The sequence below is a fragment of the Homalodisca vitripennis genome, chromosome 4 (genome assembly GCF_021130785.1).
Source record: "Homalodisca vitripennis isolate AUS2020 chromosome 4, UT_GWSS_2.1, whole genome shotgun sequence".
NCBI lineage: Eukaryota > Metazoa > Arthropoda > Insecta > Hemiptera > Cicadellidae > Homalodisca > Homalodisca vitripennis.
In genome coordinates this window covers 8,854,908-8,874,506 of record NC_060210.1, presented here as the reverse complement: position 1 = coordinate 8,874,506, position 19,599 = coordinate 8,854,908, and the positions used below count along the sequence as shown (strand labels likewise).

The 19,599-nt window shown below is 35.2% G+C and overlaps 1 protein-coding gene across 2 annotated transcripts in view; it reads right to left on the bottom strand.

Annotated features, from left to right (window-relative positions):
- LOC124358939 (inositol polyphosphate 5-phosphatase OCRL-like) overlaps positions 1-19,599 on the bottom strand; it is an 87,399-nt gene that overhangs the window by 46,980 nt on the left and 20,820 nt on the right. For both annotated transcript variants that reach the window (XM_046811214.1, XM_046811215.1), the window contains 7 exons: positions 17,469-17,575; positions 16,099-16,241; positions 15,835-16,005; positions 4,385-4,547; positions 1,475-1,653; positions 394-615; positions 126-261 (listed from right to left, as the gene is read on the bottom strand). In XM_046811214.1, coding sequence (XP_046667170.1) covers positions 126-261; positions 394-615; positions 1,475-1,653; positions 4,385-4,547; positions 15,835-16,005; positions 16,099-16,241; positions 17,469-17,575 — 1,121 coding nt within the window. The remainder of the gene's footprint in view (positions 1-125; positions 262-393; positions 616-1,474; positions 1,654-4,384; positions 4,548-15,834; positions 16,006-16,098; positions 16,242-17,468; positions 17,576-19,599) is intronic.

The window sequence follows — 19,599 nt, the reverse complement described above, 5'->3', positions numbered from 1 at the left end:
CGCAGTTGTGGGTGACTGCGATATGTCAGCTGTTTCATTCCTTCTCCACACCACAGAGTCAATGTTACTCCTCAACACTTATTCAATGTAAGACAGAGACTACATGTAACAATGTAAAAACTTACGTCTGACATGAAGATAGCACTGACAGGCTTGTGATCACTGATACGCAGTTGTGGGTGACTGCGATATGTCAGCTGTTTCATTCCTTCTCCACGCCACAGAATACGGTCACACCACGCTGGTGCTCGATTTTTTTCACTGTAATTGATGCACTAGAGTTAGTCTTTTATCAAACTTTATAAATTAAACCATTTACGGTACTAAAAATAATTCAAATATCTAAAAAGTTTTGTTACTAAATAGCTGGTTAAAGTACACAACCAAACTAACCTCGAGTCCCACTCGTCCGATCCTGGGTCGTACTTGTAGGTGGGTCTGAACGTGATCTCTCCCTCGGTGTAGCCAGCAAACACTGTCTTCTGGCGGTGCTGTTGGCGCAACTGATCATACTCCAGTACCGGCCGGTAGTTGCGCTGCTCCACAAACTCCTTCACCACCCGAGGATCCAGTTCCGTTATCCGATAGTTGAGATCTCCCAGCCAATACACCTGGCTAACACACTACATCAGCAACTTATGTTTCAGGTGTCTCTATCCGATAAAAGGCTGTCTAGTTAGACCAAACGTGGATAATTTAATTTAATAGAAGTTTAACACACTCGCTGCGGGTGACAACAATTGTTGTCATGCAATACTGGCGTGCCTAGCGGATGACAATAATAGCAGACATCTGTTCGCTTGGCCGCCATTGGCTCAGTGTGAGACTAGCAGTTGCCATGGAACGTTGTGCCATTTGCCGCGTGTTGTGCCTGTTTCATACGTTGTTTATTCGCAATTCGTTCATGGTTCGCAATTTTCGTTCGCTGTGCTGTATTGTTTATTGTGTGTAGTGTATGTGTGTTTATTATTGTATTTAGGTAATATGGAAGACAACAAAGAACTAGTGGAAGACTTTTTGAGTGAACAGGACGATTCAGATTCAAGTTCAGAGAGTTCTGCCGATGTGAGTTCAGTCCATGTTTATGGACTGTTTTCAATTTTTTACACAAAACAATTATTTTTCACTATTTGTCCAAGTGACAATGTCTTCCGCGAGTGACAGTGCTATTCAGGAGTAATGGACTCAGTGTCCTGCGATATTGACTAAGAGGGGACCGGCACCAGGTGCGGCTGAAAACAATTGTTGTCACAGTTATGACGTCACCAAATCTGGTAGTGGGTTTATCTGGACAACCTTGTACAACCTTTTTGGCTGCTCTGACTTCATTTTGAGTAAGTCAAAAAGAATATATATTCCCGCATTTACCATGACCAGTCAAATTTTTTCAGCAGTGAATGTGTTAAGTGTTAAGCTCTCTAGCATCAATTATCACATCCTTATAAATATAAAATATTCTGACTAAGATACTGACTCGTGATCCTTGATCCCCTTGGGTGGCAGGAACATGGTGAAACTGGTACGAGCGCAGATGTCGTGGAAGTCCTGGTTACGTCGCTCAAACTCCTCAACATGAGCAGCTAAATGAGAATTCACAAAGCAAATGGAAGTGTTATGGAGCTCCATCCTCACACTTACTCCTCCCTTGTTACCCTGCAATGTATAATACAAGTTGATAGTTGAGTATTTGTACATTGATTTCACTTGAAATAAGATTATTACTCTAAATTAGAGATTGGTAATATGCCCACATATAACATTTTTGCATACCTTAGCTATCCTAAAATTTTTAATATTATAACTTCATGTAATAAAAATCATTTTTAAATAGTTAAAATATTTTCTACATTTGATAAAAGGAACCACGCAAGATTTTGATTTGTTTCAGTATTACAAAAGAGCTGGATAAGTTTACTCCTGATCTCAAAAACCAAAATTAAATCAGCAATCTCAATAGGATATCAAGGTCTTAAACATGCCCAATTTTTTAATCATCTGTGGCTGGATAATTCAGGTTAAAAGGATTTATAGTATTTTTATGGTTTTGACTTTTCTTAGGAAATATGTTAAAGGGAGAGAGTTTAAAAACTGAAACATTCAATCAAGATTTTAATGAAAATAAAGGACAACCTGCCAATGTGTTAGTTATAAGGAAAGGTATAATTCTGCTAGATTTTTAGCTTATACTTCCTGGTAAATGTATTTCTTCAAATTTTTTAAATCATAATTTTTTCTCTCTACTTGATCAGTGGGCCGTAGCCGTAGAATTCTCAAAATAAGAATAGGCCTATATTCATCCCAGGAATTGTAATAATGTCCGTGTAAAATTTCATTACAATCGTTTATTTAGGTTATATGTGAAAGCAAAACAAACAAACAAAGGCATTTTTGCATTTATATTATTAGGATTAGGTTTAAAAACTACTATTGACAAAAATACTAACTATTTAAATTTACACTTACCAAATATAAACTATTAAAAATGTATTTTTAACATCGAAGAGGAATTTTATTTTAACCTATTTTAAAATTTAATTGAGAGGATATACACCAGTATACCTTTTGCAGAATTTGTTTCAGAGCCCATTTCAATTCAATTACACTGTAGATAAGACTAACAGCTTGGTAATTTTGCTTACATATTTTGTAGCAGGATTTATTTATATGCCAAACAGAAAATTAAAGTGAATGTTGAGTTGACTTCATTTCATTTTTCACTTAAACTTAATATTTCTTTTGAATTAACCCATTCCACCATAGCTAAGTAACATGAAGAAAATATAATTTTGAGAAAATATTTTAGGTAGGCTGAGCTAAACAATATTAAAATGTTCAAACACGGGACATGAAAATGTGTTTGGATAGTTATTTTTTTTAACTCACAACAATAAAGACAATAACAACTTGCTTTGCAGGGTAGTGCTTGGCTGAGATTTGGGTAGCTTATGACACTGTATCAAAACTGTGATTGGAGGAACACTTTGTCACCGGCAACACAAAAATGAAAAACAAGTCTTGAAAACTTGTAAAATCATATACACAGTGCTTTAGTGTTTTTTAACATGGAACAAAACACAATTGCTTACAGTGATACACACTCGCACTGAAAACAAAGTCATGTATTACAGAACAAACAACATGGAATGCTCACCAATGGCATGTTTTGATCCACTACAATGATCATCCTCACAAAATCATTAAGTGTAATACAACTTATAGAGAATTTTGGTGGGAAACAATTTGAAATTTTCAGTGACTTGGTCCAAATCACAAATGACATTTCTTCTTGTGAAGAAATTCAAAAGCTTATGCCCTGTAAGACATACGTAATTATTAGTAAAATAAAATTCATAGAATCAATGTACAGATAGTTGCTGGAAAGGAAGTCTTGTATTACAATTCGAGACAAACATCCTCCGTATGTAAGTAGATACGCACATCCCCCCTGACGCCGATGGTGAACAAACAGGAAATGCTTATTTGCAAAAACCGTGCGACAATGTAAGGGACAGCCATGCTAATATGAAAAATTGTTACTCACCAATTATGATGGAGAGATTTGGCAGAGGCGTGGTCAATGAGCTGGCGGGAGAAGAACATCAAAACTGAAGAACAAGGAGGAGGGGTGGAAGTCGAGGCGGGGAATTCGAAAAGTGAAGTTCGGGAGTGTTTGTGTTCGTGTGCGGAAAAATATCTCTAGGCGTAATAAGTGTAAAGTGGAATAAAATGTAAGTAATTTTAAGAACTTAGTATATTTTAGGGTTCATTAATCATTTTCAATTCCATATCTATTTAAATGTTCACAATTTCGAAAATGTAAATTCATGTAAATGTTTAGCTATTTTAAAGAAAGTTTCTCATGTTAGTCCATGAACTCATTATTATTGCAACACTACAAAATTACTAGTAAATGTTATAATGAATTAAATTTAAAATAAATTGTAATGAATAATATAATATTAAATATGTCTTCAAAGTATTAAGACATTAAAATTTGTGCTTAATATATCGGTTGACCCAATCAATTGTTAATTAAAATTTTTAATCAATTTAATGAAATGTTGTCACAAATAAATGTGTTGGTTCATTTGAGGGTATTTGTACTGCCAATCTAACCTATTATTAAATCCTCTCACAGCAACCCTTGCTCAAAATATGTCACAACCTTAATCTTAAACTAAACCAAACTACAAAACCTTACAGCCCTATTTTGAGTAGAGATCATGAACTAGAAGAACTTATTTAGATACAAGTGAAAGAAAAGAAAATCTTTAGAATTATTCTACTTTTACTTATACTTATTTGTTTCCTCTAACCAGAAAAACAAAATTTACTTTCTGGATACATTTTACATGTCTATAGTTGATATAGACATATGACTAACCATTTTTCCCATGATGCCGGTACCAACAGTCTCGGAGGCGACCGAGCGGACGTAAGCCATATGATGTTTCTGTACGAACACCAGCAACATCATGCCCACCAGCCTCACCAGCGACACCTTGTGGTACTGGGCTTTAGGGTGCAGAGCTGCTATCACTGCTTGTCTGTATGTATACGTTATATATTATCCAATTAGAATATCAAGAGTAATAAATATCTAAATATCTAACAAGAGTAATAAATATATAAGAATATCTATATTGAAGTGTAATAAATAAAAAGTAATTACACTACTGTGTTAACCCTTTGTGGATGGATGTAGTTGTGTCCACTAAAGACTGTGTTTGTGTCAGATGGTTAGCAGATACATCCACAAAATTAAAGCAAAACCATACCAATCTTTATTTTTTTATTAAACTATTTAAAACCGTATTTTACAGGAGGAAATTTTCAAAAATATAAATAAATACTCTCGAAACACAAACTGAATGAATTGAACTTTAAGAGAAATTTGTTTTCTGCGTTAGTAACAGTGCAGTGTGCCAGAAAAACGTGTTTGTATACAAATTTTTTACTCCCCAGCCTAAAAACCTTGACGTATTTTGCCAATTTCAGAATGCCTTTTTGACATAAAACCATTTTCCTCTCGTCTACAAAGCTTAATTTGACGATTTTTGGCCATCTGCAAAGGGTTAAACATAAGACACAACATAATATTACAAAGTAGTACATTTTCAAGTTACTTGTCTGAGCTTGATATAATAATGTTAACTACCAATTTTTATAATTGATAGTTAATAAGGAATACTCATTTTTAAATATTCACACACACACACACATATACATATATATATATATATATATATATATATATACAGGGTGTTTGAAAAGTATGGGTACGGCTTAATATTTTAAAAACCATAAGAGATAACATCTATAAACTTTGCACAGTGTCATATGGCTATGTAAACTATTTTTCCTTGCTATTACCATGACATGCCAACCATGGGGGGACGGCCCACAGAGGAAAACATGGAAATCTTAAATTGAAGCATGGGTCGAGTGATACCTCATTTGAAAGAGCTCACTTAGTAGAGTTGAATTCCGCAAACCGCATCTCAAAAGGTTTATCCAATCAGAAATGGCGGCTTGTTTTAGGTACACATTGTGAAGTACATTATGCGCTGCCATTTCTGACTGGATAGTCGTATTCTGATGCGGTAGGCGGCGTTTCACTCTACTAACCAATGTGTTTTCACTGACTTTTTTTAATTAGCAAATTATGTCATAAATTTATAGCACAATAAATAAAACTAAAAAACATTGGTATTTATTGTGTGTAAAACATACTTTTCAAACACCCTGTATATATAGTTACTCAGTATAGAAGTGCAGTACAACTTCTATTATCTGGAGCTTATTTAACCGTACCTCTAAGTTATTCAGATCAGTTTTACAAAGTGAAGGGAATCAACATTTTCAAAAAATAACACTTCTTTATGAATTTATTAAAAACGTTCCAGCGTTGTTTTTTTTTTATTTAACAATGTTTAGAGTTCAGAACAGTGTACTGGTTCCTTTCTGTTTTTGTTTTTTTTTCAATTGCTGTACTTTGACTACAGACATATAGAAAGCACTAAGATTAAAAAGAAGGGCATCAAGATGTACAATATGTTTCAGCTGAATCAAGCACTGTGACATAATTTGTGTAGCACTTTCAGCAGAAATACAAACAATGATATATTGTTACATAGCACTTAGAGGACTCATTAATTTAATTACAATTTTTAGATACTATAAAATAAGATATAGTCTTTTTCATTAGTATAACAACAACATATTATAATATTTTATACACGGGCTGTTCAGAAAGTAAGGAACGTTTATGATTTGTTTAAATAACCAAATACAAGAAAACCGTTTTATTATATATATGTGAAAGAGGGACTAAATTTCTACTTTTCTACATAATCACCACACAAAATTCAGGCACTTATCATAGTGGTGGACAAGCATTTTAATTTCTGTGTCATACAATTCAGCTGCATGTGATCTCAGCCACTCAGTGACGCGTACCTGGAGCTCCCCATCATTGTCAATATGCTGTGTCAATAGCCAGGTCTTCATTTTCAGGAAAATCACTTCGAACAAGATCAGGACTGTAGGAGAATGAGGAAAAAATTCCCAGATGAACGAGTTAAAGAGAACTTGCATACGGTTTGCCATGTGAGGTCGGGCATTATCATGCAAAGCAAAATTTTGGGGGACAATTTTCCTTGGTCCTTGTTTTGGACAGCTCTCCTAAGATTTTGCAATATATGGTAGTACTGCTCGAATTTTATTGTTGCACCACGATAAAATCAATAAGAAGAACACCTTGCCTGTCCCAGAACACTGTTGCCATGATTTTCCTTGCCGACAAAGTTTGCAGATATTTCCTTGATTTTTTTTAGGGAAACTAGTGTGCCCCAAGTCCATGGGCTATAATTTTGTCTAACATTCAAATGTTTCACCCAGGTTTCATCCCCTGTTTCTGATGAATTTCTATTGGTTTTAAGTTTTTGCCCACAAAAAACTAATCACAGACCGCACTTCACAACTGGCGGGAATTTCAATTGCAGCACATATTTCAAATTTGAATAGAAGAAAAACAGGCTGTGTGGAGATGTTCCCGTTGTTACGGCTGGACACTGACTGAGATGCTGAGCACAAGCACACCAATATAGACGTGATTGGGGCGCACTTGGCGGCGTTGGGTGGAAACGTTCCTTACTTTCTGAATAGCCCTCATAAAAACACATATTAACCTGTTAAGGAATAGCTGAAAGTTGTTCCAAAAGAGTACAGACGGTTATAGCCGTTTGATCTCAAAAGAGTATTGACGGTTATGACCGTCCATGACGGGGTTGCTAAAACAGTCAATATTGCAACTTTTTATGCACTCTAGTGGGGTTCTTACATACTATTTCGACTGTGAAATGTTCAAAGTAATTATTGCTGGCTGGCTCCTAGTGACGGAATACATAATCACAGATTTGCCGCCAAATGTTCTGTTATTTTCTCGCGCCAAATCTGCTTTTTTGCTACGACCTTGCTAATGTCACACTGCAAGAAAAACTCTTTGAAGCAGTATTGGTCAACTGATCCACTCATTGCAACGCCTATTTTTTCAAAATTATTCACACAAGACAGGTATCTGCTGTTGCGTAGATTATTGCATTTTGATGACAATTGCAACTCAAATGGCAAAGATAAACTTGCCAAAATTAGAACAGTTGTGGAAATTTTGAGAAGAAAATATCGGTCATTGCTACAACCATACCAAAATCTGGTGATTGACGAATCACTAATGCTATGGAAAGGGAGACTCTCCTTTTGCCAGTATTTGCCAAATAAAAGGAAACGATTTGGTGTAAAGTTATTTGTTTTATGTGATTGCCAAACCGGTATTATCCTTGATTTTGTTATACAGACAAAGGCACAAATGTTGACGGTGAAGACGATAAGGACAGTGGATTGTCAACAAAAGTAGTGAAAACTCTTATGGAGCCTTACTTGAACAACAACCATACGATTTTTATGGACAATTGGTATTCCAGTCCGGACTTGTTTTCATGGTTGGATAGTAAAAACACTGGGGCCTGTGGGACTGTAAACCCAAAAAGAAAAAAACCTACCTTGTCTACCAAAGAAAATGAAAACAGGTGATGTTGCAGTACGCAACAAAGATAATATGATTACTGTAAAATGGTGTGATAAGAGGCCAGTGACAGTATTATCGACAGTAGACAAACATTCCATGGTTTCTGTCGATACAAGGTCGCACAAAGGAGTGCTAAAACCAAAATGTGTCCTGAACTATAATTCAAATATGGGTGCAGTGGATAAAAGCGATATGATGGTGTTATACAATGACTCCACTAGAAAGAGCACAAAATGGTATATCAAACTTTTCTTCCACCTCTTGGATCTAAGTGTTTTGAATGCATACTATTTGTACAGGTAAGTTGATCTCAAAACATATCTATATATAAATATATACAGTATATGTTCCTTATAAATATAAAGAAATTACACTAACTATGGAAAAATAAAAATAACTATAAATATAATTACTATAATGATATAACTTGTAACTAGTAGCATAATTATAACTAATAACTAACTAAGAACTTATAAATAATGACAGTACAAAAAAATTCTCCAATTAGAGTAGTTTTTTGTGGTTTTATCTAATAATAGGTAACATCTAATAACTAATAACAACTAACTAGCTTATACCCAATAAGTAATAAACTAATAACTGTACAAATAACTATGAATAATAACTGTAAAATAACAATTTTATAAAATATTGTAGCCTATCTATTTGTATCTGTACTGTTTGTAATGCTTATTGTTTCGTTTTATGTACTGACCTATTTGTGTTACAATATGTGTTGGTATTTATAGGCAGTACATGGAATCAAAAAACCCAAATGCTAAGGTTCACACCATGGACTTCCGAATTAACGTTATCAGACAGAGCTGGAACCCAGTGACTACCTTCTAGTGTTGGCTGGTACTAACAACATCCAGACTACAGGCATTGATACACTAATGAATGATATCACTAAATTAGTAAATGATTTCCAACACATCAATCTTATTCTGTCTACAATACTGATGCGACACGATCTGCCTCAGCTTGATTTAAAGATATCTATAATCAATTCCAAAATTGAACGGTTAGCTGAAAACTTTCCAAACCTACAGCTTCTGCCTCTGCATCTGCTTCCAAGGCACGTCTTCACAGCACACGGACTCCACTTTAACATGAAAGGAAAAGCTAGGATAGCAGATATGGTCTCTAAATTGAAACAAATGAAGGGCACAAGTCATAATGTGCCAAGACAACCTAAAAATCAAACACATCCTTTCTCTATTCCATCATGTAAAATTACCGTTCTTGAAACAGACATAAACCAACTGATGGACCACTTTCAAAATGACCAATCGGTGGGTTTTGCACACTCCATATCTGCCGATTTTGAAAACACAGAGAAACACATGTCAGCTGGCATTGCCGCTGTTTTTAGGAAAAGATTTGGCCGGCCTAAAACATCTGATTTGGTAAATAAACACCTGGCGTATCAGAAAGTAATCAATGGTCCATCAGTGTATAGTCTAATTACCAAGGACAAGTACAGTGGAAAACCAACAAAACAAGAATATGATGCTGCCTTTCTAAAACTTCAAGAAGACTTCATCTCGAAAGATCTCAAAACACTGGTGTGTTCTGCAGTCGGATGTGTTAGAGACTTGATCCAGGTGTCTCATTTCGCCAAGAACATTGTTGAGTTTCAGCAGGTTACCGGAGCAACAGTCTGCATAGTCTCGTATGAACAACCAACAGCACAGAGGCAACTGTGGAGAGGCCTCACACACAACGAATTTGTCAGAACCCTGAGGAAGCAATTAGCTGAGCACCAGGCGCAGAAACAGCAGCTAGATATCTCTCCTTCATCGCAGTCTCCACTCTCCGGTGAAGTTGTTGTGCTCAGTGATATAGGTCTCAGTGTAGATACATTTGCATCTTGTTTGTCCCTCACTGACACACCTACACCCTCACAGAATATTTCTCTCACTGACTCTCCTACATCTTCACAAAACACCTTTCTCACTAAGACACCTACAAAGTTACAAAATGTCTCTCCCACTAATACATCTTCAACAAATGTAACTGGTAATAGTGTAGATTTAAACTAGAACTTCTTGACAACGACACAGTCTCGGCAAACTTAGACCAGCCTTTAATTCCAAATGTAATTAGCAGAAATTTTCCCAAAGAAGACATGCAAAATCAACTTCATAAGGCTAACTTAGTATGCTCCAAAGCTAGTAATAATATGCATGCTAGAAACTATAATTTAATAATGCACTACAACATCCGAGGTATAAGCCAAGACAAAATTTCAGAACTAAATATATTTTTATCAGAATCAAAAATAAAGATAATCTCACTGAACGAACATTGGCTTGACAATGAGTGTATAAATATATTAAATTCATTAAATAATTATATTTTAGGTGATTATTATGTAAGACAAAATAATCAAAGAGGAGGTTCTTGTCTTTTAATAGAAAAACACTATCCCTATATACCAATTAAACTTTTTATTGATTTATATGAAGATTTTATTTTTGAATGTTCGTGCATTGAGCTTCTTGATCATAGCGTAGTCATTGTTTCTATCTACACTATACCAGACTATAATGCCAGAAAAATATTTTTTGCCAAACTTGAGAAAATGTTCTTAATAATTGAAAAAGTATTAAAGAATAAATCGATCTTAATAGTGGGTGACTTTAATGTAAATATACTAGTAGAAAATGATATAACAAGCAAATTCTTAGAAATAATTGAATGTAATGGTTTTCAGTGTATGTTTGGTGATCCAACTAGAGTGTCAGTAAATACTTCAACTTGTATAGATAACATACGAGGGCTGTTCAGAAAGTAACCTCCGGTTGGTCACAGTGCGGGTAGTGGAGGGGAGTAGCGCGCCATCTGTGCATTCACGCACTAAGCAGGTCAGTCGGCATCAAGCTGTAGTCGAGTGAACATCGTACCTGCGCTAGTTTAGTTTTTGTGGCAGTTTGAAATGTGTGCTGCAATAGAAAATACCGCCAAATGTGAAGTGCGTGCTGTTATACGGTTTTTTACAGCCAAAGGATACTCTGCAGCAGCTATTCATCGTGAGCTTTGTGCCGTGTACGGACCACAAGTTATGAGTGAAGGAGTTGTCCGTGAATGGGTACGTTTATTTAAAAGTGGACGAGAAAACGTTCATGATGAAGAGAGGAGTGGTAGACCATCCTTGGTGACTGACGAACTCGTTCAGACAGTTGATGCAAAAGTTCGTGAAAATCGACGTTTCACAATGGCGGAGTTGTCTACTGATTTTCCACAGATTTCTAAGACTCTTTTGTACGAGATAGTGACAGCAAGATTGGGTTACCGTAAGTTATGTGCACGATGGGTGCCCAAAATTCTTACCGACCACCACAAAACTCAAAGAATGGCCTCTGCATTAGACTTTCTGTCACGTTATGCGGACGAAGGAGAACCATTGTTAAACAGAATCGTGACCGGTGACGAAACCTGGATTAAGTACGTAAACCCTGAGACAAAAGAACAATCAAAGATGTGGGCACATTCAGATTCGCCTACCAAACCAAAAAAAGCCCGGCAAGATTTTTCTGCCAGAAAACTGATGGCAACGGTGTTTTGGGATGCCAAAGGGGTGTTGTTGGTTGAATTCATGGAACGTGGGACGACCATTAATCAAGACGTGTACTGTGAAACACTAAAAACATTACGACGGGCTATACAGAACAAACGCCGTGGTATGCTGACTTCCGGTATCGTTTTTTTGCACGATAACGCCCGTCCTCACTCTGCTTGCAGAACAACAGCCCTTCTTAAGTCCTTCAAGTGGGACGTTTTCAACCATCCACCTTACAGCCCAGATCTGGCGCCAAGCGACTATCACCTCTTCATGCATATGAAGAAATGGCTCGGGTCCCAGCGGTTTGATGACGACGAAGAGCTCAAAGATGCGGTCACAGGCTGGCTCAAGGCACAGGCGGGTGATTTTTATGCAGAAGGAATTTCAAAGCTTGTGAAGAGATACGATAAGTGCCTCAATCGTGATGGAGACTATGTCGAAAAATAGTGCAAAGATGTAGTTGTAAGATGTATATATTAAAATATTTTTACTTAACTTGGTGTATTTTTTTCAATCGACCGGAGGTTACTTTCTGAACAGCCCTCGTATTAACTAGAAAAGGATATGATGTTATAGCCAAAATGAATATTGACCTAGGTCTTTCTGACCATAATGCGATTTTTTTAAATATCCCACAAAATACAATAGAAAAGCTAGGCTTTAAAGAAATACTGGTAAGGAAAAGGATATTCTCTAGTAAACAAATTAATATTTTTATGGAATCACTAAAAAATTGTGACGATTTAACAGTAAGCCCAATTATAAATGCCGAGGAAAGCTACAATAACTTTCTAACTTGTTTTTTAAGACATTATGAGTCTGCTTTTGTTCCAAAAACTGTTAAAGTTAAACAGAAAAGAAAAAAAGTAGTTTTACATTGGATTACACAAGGAATAAAAATATCAGCAAAAAGAAAACGTGAACTTCACTGGAAATCAAAATTCAGTAGAAGTATACAATTTCTAAGTTATGTTAAATCCTACAAAAAGATTTTCAAAAAAGTAGTTATTGAGGCAAAGAAAAGGGCAAACTCCTCGTTTATACAGAACTCAGAAAATAAATGCAAGGCTGCCTGGCATGTTGTGAATAAAGTACTCGGTAAAGATAATAAAAACAGAGAAGATAAAATTACTTTAATAGATTCAAATGACACGGAAATAAGTAATCCAGCTCAAATTGTTGAACTTTTTAATGATTATTTTTCTAACATTGTACAAAAAATTAGTGTTCCAAAGGCTACTGTAAAAGGAATTCATAATTCATTAAGAAATTTTTGTACTGAAGAGAGGGTTGCATTGCACAATCTTGAACCTTGTACAGTTGATGAGATCAGGAGATGTGTTTTAGGTCTTAAAAATAAAATTTCTGTAGGGTGGGATGGGATACCAATAAGACTAATTAAAATCTCTGTTGATATCATTTCAGAACCATTGACACAAATAATCAATAAATGTTTAAATGAAGGGATTTTTCCTGATAGATTAAAGTATTCTCAAGTTACTCCAGTTTTTAAAAAGGGCTCGAAGTTAGATTTAAATAATTATCGACCTATTTCAGTTCTAAGCAATTTCTCAAAGATATTTGAAAAGATTATTCACTCTAGATTAGTTGATTACTTTGAAAAAAACAAACTCTTTTACGATAAACAATTCGGGTTCAGAAAAAACATGAATACTCAATCAGCTTTGACAGAATTTACAAACAGCATATTACATGGTCTGGACGGGTCACGGAATACAGCCGGTATTTTCTGTGATCTGTCTAAGGCGTTTGATTGTGTAGATCATTCGGTCTTACTGTTAAAGCTACATGACTATGGCATTGGTGGAAATTGTTTGTCCCTTCTAAAGTCTTACCTAACAAAAAGGAAACAAAGAACAGTTATTCAAGAGAACTACAATAAAGTGTATTCAAATTGGAAAAGTAATAGTGTGGGAGTGCCACAAGGTTCTATCTTGGGTCCTCTTTTCTTTTTAATTTTTATAAACGATCTTCCTAGATCTATTACCAAAGATTTAATATTATTTGCTGATGACACAACAGCTATTATCAAAAGCTCTACTAGTGAAGAACTAATAATCACTCTTTCAGAAGTGATGGATGATTTGGATTCTTGGTTTCATTCCAATGGTTTAAAACTTAATTATAATACTTATAGATAAAACCCAAGTAATAAAGTTTGGTATTAGAAATAATAAAAATGGCAATTTTAACTTCCCAAATTTAGTTGACTCACATAAATTCTTGGGAATTAAAATTGATAGTAATTTTAAATGGAAAGCTCATCTAAATGACCTTTTGTCAAAACTAAGATCCATTTCTTTTATATTTTTGCACTTAAGAGAAAATGTTTCATTTGACGTTCTAAAATCTGTTTACCATGGTTATGTGGAATCAATTCTTAGTTATGGGATTGTGTTATGGGGTCTAGCTCCTGGCATTAAAGCAGTTTTCAGATTACAAAAAAGAATTATCCGAATAATGACAAATTCTCATTTTCGAGCACCTTGCAAATCCTTGTTTAGAAATAAAAAAATATTAACTTTAACCAGTTTGTACATATATGAGTTGTTGGTTTATATCCATTTAAGCAAAGACCAACTAATAGAAGATCTAAGATTTCAACATAATTATAACACTCGAAATAACGCTAATTTTAGAATACCCCTCCATCGCTCAACATTCTATGAAAAAAGCCCTTTGTATTCGGGGTTGATATTGTACAATAACCTACCCTTAACATTTAAGTCAATGACCATAGGAAAATTTAAAAATGAATTAAAGACTGTTCTTATTGACAAAGCTATATATGAAATAGATGAACTACAGCTAAACCTCCTTAGTTAATTCTAAATAAAAATCAAGTGTTTGTTATTTTTCTGACTAAATTTTACTGTAACATAATAAAATTACTATAAGGCTTTAGTATGTATTGTATATTATGACAATGTACCAGTTCACTATTGTAAAAAAACATGTAAAGAACGTTTTGTACAAATAAATATCTATGTCTATGTCTATGTCTATGTCTATGTCTATGTCTATGTCTATGTCTATGTCTATGTCTATGTCTATGTCTATGTCTATGTCTATGTCTATGTCTATGTCTATGTCTATGTCTATGTCTATGTCTATGTCTATGTCTATGTCTATGTCTATGTCTATGTCTATGTCTATGTCTATGTCTATGTCTATGTCTATGTCTATGTCTATGTCTATGTCTATGTCTATGTCTATGTCTATGTCTATGTCTATGTCTATGTCTATGTCTATGTCTATGTCTATGTCTATGTCTATGTCTATGTCTATGTCTATGTCTATGTCTATGTCTATGTCTATGTCTATGTCTATGTCTATGTCTATGTCTATGTCTATGTCTATGTCTATGATACTGGAAGCACATGTTGCACCAAGAGAAGAGGCCGCAGCTGTGACGTGTCCCTTTGGCGGAGCCCAGCAGCCGCTACGCTTGTCAGGTCGCCATTTCCCCCGCCCACTACCAGTAAGGGAAAATGGCCGAAGGAAGCTAAAACGCTGCTTTGTGTGTTCAAATACAACACGGGGTGAGCGTAAAAGGAAAGAAACTGCTTATGAGTGCACAAAATGTGAAGTAGCACTTTGTGTGTACCCGTGTTTTGAACACTATCATACATTTGTAAAATTCTTAAAAAAAAACAAAATGTATAAATTTATCAAGTTGTAGATCCAAAAATTGCATTATTATGATATTTGTTAGGTTTCAATACATTTTGAATGAAAACAACAAAAAATTTTTCTTTACTCCCTGGAGTTCATTAAGGATAATTTTGCTTACTCTAGTATACACTAGGTAGGATGACGGTTATAGCCGTCATTACTCCCCAACAGGTTAACTTAAGATGTTTCTATACATACACTGTAAAGTGGGCTTATCTAGTACAACAGAAGAACCGCATTTACTGAAATGTAAAATCATCACTGGGCTCCGGAATGTTGAACACCATTAACCAAAAATCTTATGACGCTGTTTGCACATCCTGGCCTTGAAGTTTCAACAGATTAACAAATAAATAATTAATAAAATAGATGTAATTAAATAAAATATAGGGTGTCTATTATGTCATGAAATATGCACAAATATACTTGTAGCACACCACAACACCACACATAATTTGGTAATATGTAAGCAAATTGGACTAACTTCCATTCTTCTTCGCGAGGAGTGTCCATGAAGAGAAAGGCTTCCTTGCTGAGGTCCAGCTCCTGGAAACCAACCGCATAGATGTCTGGAGGCTCAGGGTCCGAGGCTAACCACTCCACCAACGACACAGTTGGAGGTTGTCCATTAACGTTCCAAGTACCAATAAATACCCTGGAACCAAGATATCTGATTAGAAAGACAACAAAAAGACAAACGGTGAGATAAGCTTGTATTTTTGTACTTCTACTGAAAATTCTAACCTACCTAAGAGTTTGGGTGTAAGTGTAGTCATCCTCCTTCATGGCCATCTGATAGCGGATAACGCTCTCACGGGCCGCGATGGGAGTATGGCCCTTGGCAATACTCTGGCGAGAGGGTACCGCCATCTCAGGACTGTCTAACAGCAGCTGAATCATAACATATTACTTATAGCTCATTATTATTAAACACTAGTATTGATCTAACAATACTTTAACTATTGCGGTGATAATAGTATCGGCCGTGGCAATTATATCATCCGATGATATCATCTCGAGCACGTTGATTATGTAAGCACTTTTTGTAAAAATAATTCCCAATACTTGTCCAAATCTAATGTTTAGAATAGTGCTGTAACCCCGAAAAGTCTAGAGTATTATTTGTGCATCCCATCTGGGATCTAATCAAATATTTTGGTAGTCGATATATGAACGAAATGTCGAATATAAAAGAGAACAAAATGGCTATTTCACCTTTTCAATTATTATTTTTGTAGTAAAGCAGTGGTGAGAATTAGAAATTTTTTTGCAATAGTAAACTTTAAAATTCAACAGAATACACACAACAGGGTTATCATATTTGGGTAGATGCTCTTATAACATTATTTTCTGATTCCTTAGAGTACAGTGAATAACATTATATACAACAAAATGAATCCATAATCAAATTTTTAGCTGTTTAAGAATTGTTTTTGACATGTGTGCATTTAATCAAAATGGGCCCATCACCATGGGTATAAACAACCACAGGGTTAAGCACTTAAGACATAATATTTGGCATTAATATATAATTATTCAATTTTAACCCTTCCCACGCCGTAGACGGATATATTAGAATGGTAGACTTTGACCAAAATGCCAAATACAGTGATATTTGATATTATAGATTATGTCTCTTGGAGAGTTTTTTAGTTCACAATAGACCTTCAAAATGCCTGGTGCACGCTCCGTGCTTATCGCAGTTGCCTTATTTATAAACAACCTTCAGTCTGAGGCAAGGGGAGGGGAGTGCCCTTTGTCTAACTCCGACCACCTGCTCGTCAGTTCTATGTGTACTACAAAGCCATAACCAAACATATCCGTGGCGTGTATTAATGCTTCCTCAGGGGTCACGAGTTTTGTAAATATTTATTTTTTATTTTTATCAATAAATACGCTAATTTTAAGTAAAATGCCGTTTTATACTTTTTTGCTTCTACTTTTTATAATTTAGTTATTAGATTTGAACTTAAAGAAACAAAATTTTTTTACTTGTCTTGGCGTTATAGGAAAGTTAATGGATTTATTAGTGGCGTACGAAGGGTTAAATGTTTAAAAGTGTAACAGTATGAAAGATAATTAATAAATAACAGAGATTTCTAATAATGATGTACTCACATGGTCAGCCAGAGCATCTTCTGCATTCTCATCAACACCTTGAGTCGCCGGGTTGTACTTGTTGAGCCAAGAGAAGTCCTGAACACCACTCCTTTTCTTGCTAAGCACTGAAATGAAAGATTTTGATAAGTGTCATTTTTCCAAGATCTCAAATCCTGAGCCTGAAAAACTTGTTGTAGTTTGCCGATTTTTGGAACGCTTTTTTGCAATTAAACCATCCGAAAAATTATTTTGTGTAAATTTACTATCACACACAAGCAACAGCCAATTGTATAAAATATTTCTAAAACTATTGAAGCTACTATAATGAGCAGAAATGTGCAGTCTATTAAATAGCCTTATGCTAACAATTTCATAAGAGAATTTGGTTTAATTAACCTAGCAAAAGGTACATGAATTTGGTGAGAATTTCTAGTAGCATAAAAGTGAACATGCTCATTGAGGACATAATCCTTAACATTATTTTTTGTAAAAAGTAGACAAGATCAAATGTATAGATTTACAACAGTTAGTATTTTACTACAAATAAAGAAGGGTCTAAAGTGCTCAAGACAATGGGTGTTGTTGAGAATTCTGACTGCTTTCTTTTGAATAATCAATACTTCATTTATACTGCTACAGTTACCCCATAATAATAGACCATATGTAATTACACCTTGAAACAGGGCAAAATAAACCATTTTAAGATAGTGTTTGTCTACACAGTGCCTCAAATGGTACAAGAGATATATGACCCTGCTCAATCTTTTACATATATTATTTATATGAGAATACCAGGTCAACTTTGAATCCAGAGTGATACCTAATAAATTAACCACATTATCATTACAATCAGCTTGAAGTCTTAAGGAGAAAACAATATTTTGAGTTTTTTCTAAATTCAACAACAGAACATTTGATTTATACCATTCATCTGCGTCATCAATCATACATCTTAGTTTAAGCTCTCTTTCATTCTGGTTATTTACTGTTGTAAAAAAAGTGACATCATCAGTAAACATTACTGATTTATAACTCACATTGTACTCAAGATCGTTAACCATAATTAGAAATAAAGTAGGGCCCAGAACTGATCCCTGTGGCCGCCAAACTTTACCTCAGAAGATTTGGAAAGATTGCCATTAGTAAAAATGTTTTGTTGCCGATAACTGAGGTAGGATTTAAACGAATTTTGAATTCCTATTACACCATAGAATTCAAGTTTTCTCAACAGGATGTCGTGATCGACACACAGTCGAAGACCCTGGAGAGGTCGCATAGAACTACGCAGGTGTCAAAGCCTGCATCAAAACCAGCCAAGATGCCCGAAACAAGTCCCCCAACTGCATCGGTTGTCGACATCCCGGCTCTAAAACCAAACTGACTATGACTAAAGAGATTGTTTGTTTCAAAATATAAGTTAACCTGGGTTTTAATGATGGCTTCAAAGACTTTAGAAAAAACTGGTACCAGAGAGATAGGCCTATACGGTTTAACACTTCTTGATCATGATCAATGATCACCCTTCTTAAAGATTGGCACAACCTTTGACACTTTTAATTTACTAGGAAAGATTCCCTCTTTAAGCATTGCATTTAGACACATGGTGAGAGGGACATTCACTTCACTGCACACCAATTGCACTAAATTATTTTAAACATTATAAATATCACAGCTTTTGGAACTTTTTAACTTTAAAATTACTTTCACAGTATCACTATACTCTATAGGCTGCCAGGCGAGAGGCTGATGTGAGGGTAAGTGTTGCACCTCTAGGAGCTCATCTGGCTTTGGATTTGCTGCGGGGATTTTCTCTCGAATTTCATCCACTACCGAAATGAAGTGTTCGTTGAAAGAATCAGCATCCGGAGTAGCATGTTGTTGTTTCGGTTGAGTCTCATGTTTTATAATTTGCCACGCAGCTTTGCAAGTGTTGCTTGAGGACTGAATAAATTCTTGGTTAGCATGAAATTTAGCTTGTTTTAGAGTACCCTTGTAATTGATCTTGGCCAATTTATAATTTTTAGCATCCTTGGGATCTTCAGTCGCTTGTGAAATATTAAAAAGTTACATAACCATTTCTTTCATTTTTTCCAACTGAGGAGTGAACAGTTGCGCAGACTTTTAAGTTTATGGTAATTCTTGAAGTTAT